At 41.3% G+C, this 13611-nt stretch overlaps 1 protein-coding gene across 3 annotated transcripts in view; it reads right to left on the bottom strand.

Moving 5' to 3' along the window:
• LOC141116964 (NACHT, LRR and PYD domains-containing protein 12-like) overlaps positions 1–13611 on the bottom strand; it is a 264975-nt gene that overhangs the window by 163927 nt on the left and 87437 nt on the right. For all 3 annotated transcript variants that reach the window (XM_073609492.1, XM_073609494.1, XM_073609493.1), the window contains one exon: positions 10691–12401. In XM_073609492.1, coding sequence (XP_073465593.1) covers positions 10691–12401 — 1711 coding nt within the window. The remainder of the gene's footprint in view (positions 1–10690; positions 12402–13611) is intronic.

The following is a 13611-nucleotide window of genomic DNA, read 5'->3' as shown; positions in this document are numbered from 1 at the left end:
CTCCCTTTCCTTTTCCCTCCCCTCCCTATCCCCTTCCACCTGACCTTCTTGATTGATTACTTTAATATACTACCTCTACATCACTGTTTTGCTGCAATGCCATGTACTGCTCTCATTCTTCTTTATGTTGTCTATATGGAAAATTGATCATCTATCTTGTGACTATGTATATATACTGTTATTATATCTAAATGTGCCTATGCATCGCTTGTAATGTTTAAATCTTGAATAAAAACTTTTTCTATTGTGAAAAAAAAAAAAAGACTTGCTCGGCTGACGTTCTTTCTGGCTCCTGATCCTGCTTGCTGTACTACTACGTTTACCTCTGGCTCTCTGACATTGGCTTGGCTGACTACCCGTTCCGGTTACTGAACTCTGGCTTGTTTTTGACTACGCTTACTCTGTTTACCTTTTTATTATTATTATTAAACAAGTGTGATTAACTGTATTCTGTCTCGGTCTGATTCATGATTTCTGACAGTTGGCCCACGATTGTGGCACGGAGAGGCAGAACAGGGAAATGCCTATGTAAACAAGGTATTTCCCTGTTCTGCCTAGCAATATGACTGTTAGCCAGTCATATTGCTCCCAGTGATCTCGGTCATGTTCTAGTGAGCCCATCCCCCCTACAGTTAGAACACACTTACCCCTTGATTGCCCCCTAGTGTTTAACCCCTTCTCTGCCAGTGATATTTATACAATAATCAGTGAATTTTTATAGCATTGATCCTTGTATAACTGTCAATGGTCCCAAAATAGTGTCAAAAGTGTCCGATCTGTCTGCCGCAATGTCGCAGTCATTATAAAAATCGCAGATCGCCGCCATTAATAAAAAAATCATAATAAAAATACCAGAAATCTATCCCCTATTTTGTAGACGCTATAACTTTTGCACAAACCAATCAATATACGCTTATTGCGATTTTTTACCAAAAATATGTAGAATACATATTGGCCTAAATTGAGGAAGTAATTAGCTTTTTTTATATATTTTTGGGGGATTTTTATTATAGCAAAAAGTAAAAAATATTGTTTTTTTTCCAAATTGTCGCTCTTTTTGTTTATAGCGCAAAAAATAAAAAACGCAGAGGTGATCAAATACCACCAAAAGAAAGCTCTATTTGTGGCAAAAAATGTATTTTGTTTGGGTAGAAAGTCGCACAACTGCACAATTGTCAGTTAAGGCGGCGCAGTGCCGTATCGTAAAAAAGGGCTTGGTCAGGAAGGGGGTAAATCCTTCCGGGGCTGAAGTGGTTAATCTGTAGGGCCTTTGCTTTAAAAAAATATATAAATCCACAGATGCCGAGAAGGCTTTTGACAGGGTGGACTGGTTTTTCCTCCAGGAGACACTTAAATTCGTAGGTATGCCAGATCCCATCCTGTCATAGATATCGGCCATCTATGATAATCCCACAGAGACTGTTCGGGTAAATGGCTATGACTCCAGCCCTTTCTCTATTTCAAATCACACCAGACAGGGCTGCCTCCTATCTCCATTGCTGTTTGTCCTTTCCCTGGAACCTTTTCTACACCATATCAGAGGTAATCAGTCCATTAGAGGCATCCAGTCGGGCCAATGTCAACACAAAGTTGCAGCTTATGCTGACAACCTTTTATTCTACATTACCGAGCCCCTCACCTCTTTACCCTTCCTGTTGCAGGAGCTGAAGCGCTATGGCACCCTGTCTGATTTTAAGGTTCATTTACAAAAATCAGAGGCCTTAAGTGTTTCCTTGTCAGATTCTACCATTTCTAACCTACGCCTCTTCTACCCATTCAAATGGGCTGCCCGCTCAATTCAATACCTAGGAACAAAAATCTCTGCAAACCTACAAGACATTGTCGCCCTCAACTTCCAGCCCCTTTTATCTATGCTCGCTGCTGATCTTGGGAGGTAGGACTCTCTGGCCCTTTCCTGGTTCGGCCGTTGCAATATACTCAAAATGAATGCAATGCCCAGACTTCTGTACTTATTGCAGGCACGTCAAGATATCTCAGACATTCTTTCACGCTGTGCGTTCAATATTCATCAGATTCATCTGGCGTGGTAAACACCCACGTCTCAGCAGAGCACTACTACTACTACGACCACAGATTAAAGGCGGTCTCTGATTTCCAGATCCAGACCTTTGCTATACTGCGGCACATATGACCAGGGTCGTGGACTGGTGCTGTCACAGTGATTTGAAGCTCTGGGTGTCACTGGAACAGGAGGCAGCCTGGGCCCCACTAGCGGGTCTACCTTGGGCAGGGAAAACTCCTGCCACCCACTTGACTACTCACCCACTGATTGGACCAACTCTTATGGAGCTTAAAAAGGTTTTTCCGTTTAGCCTCACTAAGAAATTTTCCATCCCCACTGACGCCACTTATTGGTCACCCGGATTTTATACCTGGCCTCACTGATCCGTCCTTTCTCTCACAAGCACACAGGGACTCATGAGGGCCTCCTCGTCCTTATGTTCCTCCGGTTGGCTAACTATGGAGAACTTGCTCTCAGGTTGGGCCCCAATCTTAGACCACTGTAGGATCAACCAACTTTCTCACTTCCCAAACCAACCCACTTTGTCAGAAAGCTCCACTATTTTGAGGAACTCTGCTTGGGTGAGGGACCAATCCGAAGGTCCTTATCAACCTCCTACAAATCATTGTTAGACCTTCACGCCACTGAAGACCGCCCATGCTTAGCGAAATGGGAGAGAGACTTGCAAGTCACCTTCACAGAATCCCAAAAAGAATGCATACTCTTTTTCACACAGAAATCCTTTCTATGCAGCAAATATCAAGAGAACGCATATAAAATAGTGACGCTCTGGTACAGAACTGCTTCCGTGCTGGCTAAGATATTTCCTCTACAAACTGATCGCTGTTGGCAATGCGGCCTACACTCTGGCACCCTCTTACATATTTTTTGGGACTGCCCTGTGCGCCAAACTTTTTGGCAGCCGGTGCTTAAGCTCATACAGAAACTCACAGACATCTCCCTTCAGGATAACCCAGCTGCAGTTCTCCTTAACCGTACCCCCTATCAAGGAAACGTTACCATAAATCCCTCTTCAAGCATCTCCTTAATGCTGCTCGGGCCAGCATCCTACCTCTTTGGAAGCAACAGTCTGCGCCAACAGTAGCCCAATGGCTTGCAAGAGTGAAGGACATTGAGCAAATGGAAGATCTGACCTCTGCTTTGCGAGATCGGAGGAACATAAGTCCAGATGGTTTCATTGGAACCTCTTTCGGTTCTCTGACGAATTCCACCAATACTTGGCAGGATCCACCATCTAGGATCCCCATCGCCAGTTCAGCGTTACCGATCTTGGCTCCCTAGGGGTAACTGCCCCTCCCTCCCTGCCCCCCCCTTGAGGGTTTTTTTATTTTATTTTTTCTTCTCGCTCTCTCTCCCTCTCTCTTTCTCTCTGCCCTCTCTTTCCCTCATCTTCTCTCTCTTTTCCTTTTCTATTTCTCTCTTTCAATTAAAAAGAAACAAAAAGTGATGGACACAGATGTTAATGTTTACCCTATATTACACTTCAGCTAGTGGAGTAAGCCTGACTGAATAGCGACCTTCACTCACATGCAACTGTTTTGTATGGTTGTTATACTTGATGCGTTCATTACAGTCTATATGCAATGCGAAGTTGTCTTCTGTTTGTATCCATGTCATATCTTTAAATAAAAAATTTACAACAAAAAAAATATATAATGTTTGGGAGTTCAACGTTATTTTCTAGCAAAAAAAACCCTTTTTTCATGTAAACAAAAAGTATCAGAAAGGGCTTGATCTTCAAGCGGTTAGAAGAGTGGATGATGAGTGGCATAAGCTTCTAATGTTGTACATTAAATACCAGGACAGTTCGTACCCCCCCCCAAATGATGCCACTTTGGAAAGTAGACACCCCAAGCTATTTGCTGATAGGCATGTTGAGTCCATGGAATGTTTTATATTTTGCCACAAGTTTTGGGAAAATTACAATTTATTTTTTATACAAAGTTGTCACTAAATGATATATTGCTCACACACGACGTGGGTACATGTGATATTACAGCCCAAAATACATTCTGCTGCTTCTCCGTACGAGGATACCACATGTGTGAGACCTTTTGGGAGCCTAGCCACATACAGAACCCTGAAAACCAATCACCACCTTCAGGCTTTCTAAGGACGTAAAATGGTGATTTCACTTCCTCACTACCTATCACAGTTTCAGAGGCCATGAAATGCCAAGATAGCACAAAACCCCCCCAAATGACCCCATTTTGTAGACACCCCAAGCTTTTTGCTGAGAGGCATGTTGAGTCCATGGAATACTTAATATTTTGCCACAAGCTTTGGGAAAATTAAAAACTTTTTTTTTTTTTGCACAAAGTTGTCACTAAATGATATACAGTCAGGTCCATAAATATTAGGACATCAACACAATTCTAATCTTTTTGGCTCTATACACCACCACAATGGATTTGAAATGAAACAAACAAGATGTGCTTTAACTGCAGACTTTCAGCTTTAATTTGAGGGTACATCCAAATCAGGTGAACGGTGTAGGAATTATATGTGCCTCCCACTTTTTAAGGGATCAAATGTAATGGGACAGATTAACAATCATCCATCAAACTTTCACTTTTTAATACTTGGTTGCAAATACTTTTCAGTCAATTACTGCTTTGCCAGGCCTCTACTGCAACTGTCTTCAGTTCCTGCTTGTTCTTGGGGCATTTTCCCTTCAGTTTTGTCTTCAGCAAGTGAAATGCATGCTCAATCGGATTCAGGTCAGGTGATTGACTTGGCCATTGCATAACATTCCACTTCTTTCCCTTAAAAAACTCTTTGGTTGCTCTCGCAGTATGCTTCAGGTCATTGTCCATCTGCACTGTGAAGCGCCATCCAATGAGTTCTGAAGCATTTTGCAGAATATGAGCAGACAATATTGCCCGAAACACTTCAGAATTCATCCTGCTGCTTTTGTCAGCAGTCACATCATCAATAAATACAAGAGAACCAGTTCCATTGGCAGCCATACATGCCCACGCCACCACCACGACAATACCACCACCAATGCTTCACTGATGAGGTGGTATGCTTTGGATCATGAGCAGTTCCTTTCCTTCTCCATACTCTTCTTTTCCCGTCACTATGGTACAAGTTGATCTTGGTCTCATCTGTCCATAGGATGTTGTTCCAGAACTGTGAAGGTTTTTTTAGAGGTTGTTTGGCAAACTCTAATCTGGCCTTCCTGTTTTTGAGGCTCACCAATGGTTTACATCTTGTGGTGAACCCTCTATATTCACTCTGGTGAAGTCTTCTCTTGATTGTTGACTTTGACACGCATACACCTACCTCCTGAGAGTGTTCTTGATCTAGCCGACTGTTGTGAAGGGTGTTTTCTTCACCAGGGAAAGAATTCTTCGGTCATCCACCACAGTTGTTTTCCGTGGTCTTCCGGATCTTTTGGTGTTGCTGAGCTCTCCGGTGCATTCTTTTTTTTTAAGGATGTTCCAAACAGTTGATTTGGCCACACCTAATGTTTTTGCTATCTCTCTGATGGGTTTGTTTCTTTTTTTCAGCCTAATGATGGCTTGCTTCATTGATAGTGACAGCTCTTTGGATCTCATATTGAGAGTTGACAGCAACAGATTCCACTCTGAACCTTTTATCTGCTCCTTGTAAATGGGATAATGAGGGAATAACACACACCTGGCTATGGAACAGCTGAGCAGCCAATTGTCTCATTACTTTTGGTCCCTTAAAAAGTGGGAGGCACATATACAAACTGTTGTAATTCCTACACCAATCACCTGATTAGGATGTAAATACCCTCAAATTAAAGCTGAAAGTTTGCAGTTAAAGCACATCTTGTTTGTTTCATTTCAAATCGATTGTGGTGGTGTATAGAGCCAAAAAGATTAGAATTGTGTCAATGTCCCAATATTTATGGACCTGACTGTATTACTCAAACATGGCATGGGTATATGTGGAATTACACCCCAAAATACATTCTGCTGCTTCTCCTGAGTATGAGGATGTCACATGTGTGGGACTTTTTGGGAGCCTAGCCATGGACAGGATCCCAAAACCAATCACCGCCTCCAGGATTTCTAAGGGTGTAAAATGGTGATTTCACTCCTCATGATCTATCACAGTTTCGGAGGCCATGAAAGGCCCAGATAGCACAAAACCTCCCCGAATGACCCCATTTTGGAAATTTGACACCCAAAGGTATTTGCTATGAGGCCTGGTGAGTATTTTGCAGCTCTCATTTTCAATGAAGAATGAAAAGGGAACATTTTTTTTTTCTTTTTTAAATTTTTACAATTTTTGTGACAAAAAGCGAGATCTGCAAAATACTCAACATGCCTCTTATCAAATAGCTTGTGGTGTCGACTTTCCAAAATGGGGTAATTTTGGAGGTTTTGTGCTATCTGGGTATTTCATGGCCTTCCAAACTGTGATAGGTAGTGAGGAGTGAAACAAAAATATACACCCTTAGAAAGCCTGAAGACGGTGAATGGTTTTCGGGGTCCTGTATGCAGCTAGATTGCCAAAAAGTCTCACACATGTGGTATCTCCGTACTCAGAAGCAGCAGAATGTATTTTGGGGTGTAATTTCACATATACTCATGCCATGTGTGAGAACTGTATCATTTCAGTGATAACTTTTTGTAATTTTTTTCCTGTCATTTTTCAATCACTTATGACAAAAAAATAAAATATTTAAAAGGGGTTGTAAAGCTTTGTGTTTTTTCACTTTCATGCATCCTATGCATGAAAGTGAAAAAACACCTTGCACTCTGCGGCCCCCCCAAGCCCCCATTTTACTTACCTGAGCCCCGAATCTCCGTGTGTGCGATCCCGCGTCATTCTCTCAATGTCTGAACGGCTCCTCATTGGATAGATTGATAGCAGTGCAGCCATTGGCTCCCGCTGCTGTCAATCAAATCCAGTGACGCGGCTGCCGGGGGGCGGGGCCGAGTCATACACTCGGCGGCTATGCACGCCGAGTGTAGAACATGGGAGCGCGCCTGCAAAGGTAACTCCCTCGGGAGGGAGCTTCCCAGAGGGGGTTAGCTCTTGCGGGAGGAGCCGAGACAGCCGCCGTGGGACCCCAGAAGAGGACGTTCGGGGCCACTAAGCGGTAAGTATGACATGTTTGTTATTTTTTTTTTTAAATGAACCTTTAGTGTCCCTTTAATGTGCTCAACAGGCCTCTCAGCCAATTCCTTGGGGTGTCTACTTTCCAAAATAGGGTAATTTGGGGGGTTTGTACTGCCCTGCCATTATATCACCTCAAGAAATGATATAGGCAGTCAAACTAAAAGCTGCGTAAATTCCAGAATATGTACCCTAGTTTGTAGATGCTATAACTTTTGCGCAAACCAATAAATATATGCTTATTTATTTATTTTTACCCGAGACATGTGGCTGAATGCATTTTGTAATTTTTTCGTTTATATCACAAAAAACAAAAAACGCAGAGGTGATCAAATACCACCACAAGAAAGTTGTATTTGTGGGAAAAAAAGGACGCAAATTTAGTTTGGGTACAACATTGCATGACCGCGCAATTACCAGTTAAAGCAGCAGAGTGCCAAATTGTAAAAAGTGCTCTGGTCAGGAAGGGGGTAAAACCTTCCGGGCTGAAGTGGTTAATGCTGTACCAGCCTAAATAGTGTTGGTCACCCGCCCACAAAAAAAACATAGAATTTATAAAAATGAATAGATTGTTTAAGAGTAACCTGACAGGTTTTGCTTGGGGGCGTGGTCTGTTTTTTTGTTTTTTTCTCCCTCATTGTATGCTATTTTAGGAATCACCAAATGAGTGGAATAGAGGACGCCTTTTAGTGTTTGCTAAGGAGCAGTCCATTAAAAAAAAAAATTCTAGAGGGTTAGGAATTTGTAGTTGGGTCTGCACTCATTTTATAACTGGAGACACGGCTGAGAACTATGACAAAAAAGAAAAGGAGACACATCAGTATTACAGGACTTCTTTCACTCGCAGCCACAACGGACAGTAAAAGATAATGATAGGAGCAAAGAAGCAGCAGCCAAATTGGAACGATTTGCACACAACCCACCCCAAAATACTGGGAAAACACAACAATCTAACCCTCTGCAGCCATTAAGGGGTCCAGCTCACAGGACAAATCCTTCAAAATGCCCTCAGCACCTTGCACCCCAGTTGCAGGGAGGTCACAGGATCTTTCCATTCTGGAGGTTTCAGTGACAGATGAGCCATCACTTTCATACCAGGCCTATTCTGGCACTCCTCTCCTACATGTAAAAATCATAATTTTTTGCTAGAAAATTACTCAGAACCCCCAACCATTATGTTTTTTTTAGCAGACATCCTAGGAAATAAAATGGCGGTCATTGCAACTTTTTATTTTGCATGGTATTTGCGCAATAATTTTTCCTGAATTAAAAAATAACAAAACAGTAAAGTTAGTCCAATTTTTTTTTGTATAATGTGAAAGATGATGTTACGCCAAGTAAATAGATACCCAAACATAGTTAGTGATAATAGATACTAAAGCGCTGGTATGATTTAAAACTGGAACGTGAAAAAATATAAAAACGATAACAGCTGCAGCCAATGAAAGTGATCTCACACTAATGCAGTACATAAATTAAAAGTAATTGGTGCGCTAATATCAACCTATGATGAAGCACAGTACCACCTATTACTTGTGAAAAAAAGTGACAATGCGTAAAATAAAAAATTATATGTCAACCTGCCCATCAAATAAATGCAAAATTATAAATGCAAAATACAATGTGAATCTTCTGTAACAAATTCAATAGTGATAATCTCCTGTGCATTCACCTTCCAACACAACTAGGCACAAAAAGTCTCTTCTTGCATATATCTGCCGATCAAGCTAACTCCAAACTCTGGTGAAATCAATTGGGCTTTTTAAACCTCTTTAGCTTGTCCTTACTCCTTGACACAAAGCAATCTTTTCACCATGGATCTCGGTTCTCAGAAAAAAGAAACACACAATAGCGCAATATTGCTGAAACCAACTGGGCTAGATAAGCTAAGATAGATACACTCACATGTGCCCAGGTAAAAAAAGCTTGTTAGTAACAGTCAGGCGCGTAAGCTTACTCCTCCTCACAGCCCTTTCGTGTATCATACACACTGGGGTGATGTCACTGGCTCCTCCTCCTGACGCGTGGAGTCACAGGTGATGTGACTTTTTAAAGCTAATAAAGCCTTGTGATGAGCGTGAAGGGATTTATAGCCACACGTTGTTAGCGGGTTGCCATAGTGACCTAGGATTTATTGTAACATCATGCCGTTACATTCTGAGCAGTTGTAGTGCAATGACAATATGCAATTGCTAATACAAAAACCGGAGCCATATACATTATTCCACATATTACAATAAAATGGTAAACTGGATTTTAGACTGTTAGTGAAAAAAACATACATAAATACTTTAATAAAATGCACAAAATATTAAAAACACTTAAAAACGACTGTGGGAAATTAATATTCATTCTTTTTGTAATTTTAAACTCATGGTAAGAATATATAAATACCATAAAAAAATGTATTAAAAAACCATGACAAAATCCACAGTATAAGTATTAACCACTTCCCAACCGGCGCTCGCCGATGTACATCGGCAGAATGGCACGGCTGGGCAAATGAACTTACAGGTACTTCCATTTTAATTCCCCGCCGTGCCATTGCGTGCACGCCGCCGGGAGCTCTGTGAGTCAGGTCGCGGGTCCCGCAGACTCGATCGCCACGGGGATACCTGCGATTGCCTCACGGAGAGGACGAACGGGGAGATGCTGATGTAAACAGCATCTCCCCATTCTGCCTAGTGACAAGTGTCACTGATCACAGCTCCCTGTCATCGGGAGCTGTGATCAGCGTAGTGACACAAACAGCCCATCCCCCCTACAGTTAGAATCACTCCCCTAGGACACACTTAACCCCTCCCCGCCCCCTAGTGGTTAACCCCTTCACTGCCAGTGTCATTTACACAGTAATCAGTGCATTTTTAATCGCACTGATCGCTGTATAAATGACAATGGTCCCGAAAATGTGTAAAAAATGTCTGACATGTCCCCCATAACGTCGCAGTCACAATAAAAATCGCTGATCGCCACCATTACTTGTAAAAAAAATTATTAATAAAAATGCCATAAAACTATCCCCTATTTTATAGACGCTATAACTTTTGCGCAAACCAATCAATAAACGCTTATTGCGATTTTTTTTACCAAAAATATATAGAAGAATACGATCGGCCTAAACTGAGGAAAAAAAAATGTTTTTATATATTTTTGGGGGATATCTATTATAGCAAAATGTAAAAAAAAAAATTGTGGGAAAAAGCTAAATTAAGATTTTAGCCACCAGTATAATACATTTTTGGGGGGTGGGCTGCATATTCAGGCAAAAGCAGAACCAATTTAAATCTCCTTGTAGCTCTGTAAGGTCAGACCTGAGACCCCACAGACATTGGACCAATCCTGTCACTGCTATCTGACAGACTTCCCATAGATCAGATTCTGCTGCCTCTACTCTTCTGTTCATTGTGTGCACTTATCTAATGTGTTCACATCAATACATATAAAGTCCACATATAGGAAACAAGCAATCCAATAATCTGTCATTTATCTGGAGAAGTTTCTGATAATTCAAATTTAACAGAAATGTTATTCATAGTTAATCTTTACCTCAAACTCTTGATGTTGTGTAGAGCCGGTATAAGTTTCCTCAATCCTTCATTCTGAATATTACATGAAGTTATATTTACTTCTTCTATCTCTCTGCAGGATTGAAGGATAAAAGACAGCACAGAGCAGTCCAGGGGGCTGAAGGGGGTACCAGAAAAGTCAACTTTATTTGATCCAATACATTGTGACACCAGAGCCTTATTCCTGCTCTCATAGAGATAGTAGAATACATTAGGAAGGTCTGTGTTTCCTCTTATAGATTTGTAAGATCTTTGTTCTGGTATTTTCTTCTGGATCCAGGTGATGATATCTCTGGCAGCCTGAGTAGACAATTCCCCCACATGAGACTTTAACATGGATCTAGTAGAAGAGTCTGAGAGACCGCAGAGGAAACGGAGGAATATTTCAGCGCGGCCGTCATTGTAAGATTCAGCATCATCAAGTGCTTCCTGTAATCTGTCAGGATTATAGGTAATAAAATGGACTAAAGCAGCAAAAAACTCCTGAAGAGTGAGATGTAAGAAGGTGTAATCCACATCAGGAGGCTGACCAGATTCCATCATAAAACATGAAAAGACATGATTATCATTTCTCACACTGAATGACTCCAGATAACGCTCATCAAATACAATCATGTGATTCATGACTCCATGTTCTGCCATCCACCCAATAAATGTCAGCAGTTCCCGGGCAGTGTGACCACCATCTTTATTCTGGCTGTGATTGGCCAGAATGTTGGAGACAAAAGTCACAAAGAGTTGTGTCATTGTTTTGGGTAATGATGTCATCAGCTGATCAGTGATTGTTGGTTGGGATCTGAAGCACATTGATAACACTGTACAGATGATCCAGCAGTATGATGGGATATAACAGAAAGTGTACAGCGTGTCATTCTCCTGCACATAATGAAAAGCCTTCTCTGACAATTCCTCATTTCCAAAGAAATTATCAAAGAAGATCAGTCTGTCTTCATGAAGAAATCCCATGATCTCAGCTATTCTCTGAAAAACACCGGTATCAACTGATGCCAGTCTGGTTGGGCGGCTGGTTATCAGTACAGAGCAACCCTTAAGAAGACTCTGCCTCACCAAACTGTCCACAATCTCACCAAAATGTGTTCTCTCTTTTTGATTAGACAGTGTACTCAATCTAAAATACATTTGATGAATACTTTCATCTAATCCATCAAATACAAACATAAGTCTCTCTGGATCTTGTAAAATATCTCCAATCTGACCCTCCAGATATGGATATTGTTGAAGAATCATCTCCTCCAAGCTTACCTCTCCCAGTTTATTAAAGTCCCGGATTCTGAAGAAAAAGACAAAGGCAAATCTCTGGTAGTGTTTTCCGGTCACCCAGTCATAGACAAACTTCTGCATCAGTGTGGTCTTCCCTATTCCTGGCACTCCGCTCACCATTACTGCATGTGGTACACATTGTGACTGGGAGTTCCATCGGAACAGCTTGTTGGGGGAAATGTGTTCCAGTCCACTTTGTGTTTTCTTCAAGCATTCCTCATGTTTTACCCCAGTCTGTATTAGCTCATTCTGGGGGCGCTGTCTAAAATGATCAGGGGAGACTACAATCAGGTTCACATAACGCTCATTTATGAGGAATCTTTGTGGTTCCAGGGTAGTTCCTGGGGGTCTATGCTCCACTAAAGTCTCAGTCTTCTCCATTAGATATTGTTTGTGCTTTTTCTGAATATCTGGGAATATAACGAATTTATTTTATGAATCAAGTTAAAACACAAATGGACAATGTAATGTTTAGTCTAAGCAAAATTTTGTGCTACATAGTTACATAGTAGGTGAGGTTGAAAAAACACACAAGTTCATCAAGTCCAACCTACGAACCCTCTACGTAATTTAAGGTTAAACCTTTTTTCTTCTAATGTTAATGAGTGGCCACAAGTCTTGTTAAACTCCCTTTTGCGAAAAAGTTTTATCCCTACTGTGGGGTCACCAGTACAATATTTGTATATTGAAATCACATCCCCTCTCAAGCATCTCTTCTCTCATTAACTAATATCCTCCAGACCCTTTATTAGCTTTGTTACCCTTCTTTGTACTCGCTCCATTTCCAGTACACTCTTCCTGAGGACTGGTGCCCAGAACTGGACAGCATACTCTAGGTGCGGCAGGATCAGAGTCCTGTAGAGCGGGAGAATTATCATTTTATCTCTGGAATGAATCCCCTTTTTAATGCCAATATTCTGTTTGCTTTGTTAGCAGCAGCTTGGCATTGAATGCCATTGCTGAGCCTATCATCTACTAGGACCCCCAGGTCCCTTTCCATCCTAGACAAGGAATAAACAAAAAAGGCACCTCTTAGTAGGATCGTAAAAATTTCATGTTACAATTACATTAGCACACTCACATATAGAGACTGTGTAGTCCGGCAGGGGTAAAGTCAGTAGAGGCCATGTCCGTGCTCTCAGATGCCTATCCTCACTGCTGGCTGCTGTCGTTGTGCCGACTTCCGGGTTACGATCGTGGATCGCTGTTCAGAACGAGGCTTGGTCGGGCAGTCAGGTGAAAGGCTGGAATGCATATGGAGTAGTGGGGCTGTACTGCTGTAAAGCAACGCGTTTCAGAGCATGCGCATTGTGGCGCGCACCTTTGTCAAGCTATGGGAGATTATTGTGTTTGCAGCCTATTTATGTGCTAACCTAGCACTGCCACCTAATGGACATAATGGGTAATCTAAAGGTAAATGTATTTAGCATCAATGAAGGGAAAGCGTAAGGGAAATAAGATATTAAAAACAAAGAATTAAAACTAGATTAAAATAGAATTAAAATTGAAATTATAATTATAACATGCAACTTGCCTTTCTGCAATTTTATTTTCTATGTTGCACTATTTTTTATATACTTATTACGGCCAATATATATGCATGCATACCTATATATGTAT

Source organism: Aquarana catesbeiana, linkage group LG13 (genome assembly GCF_042186555.1).
Source record: "Aquarana catesbeiana isolate 2022-GZ linkage group LG13, ASM4218655v1, whole genome shotgun sequence".
Taxonomy (NCBI): Eukaryota; Metazoa; Chordata; class Amphibia; order Anura; family Ranidae; genus Aquarana; species Aquarana catesbeiana.
Note: the sequence above shows the minus strand (reverse complement) of the source record. Positions and strands in the feature narration are given on the sequence as shown.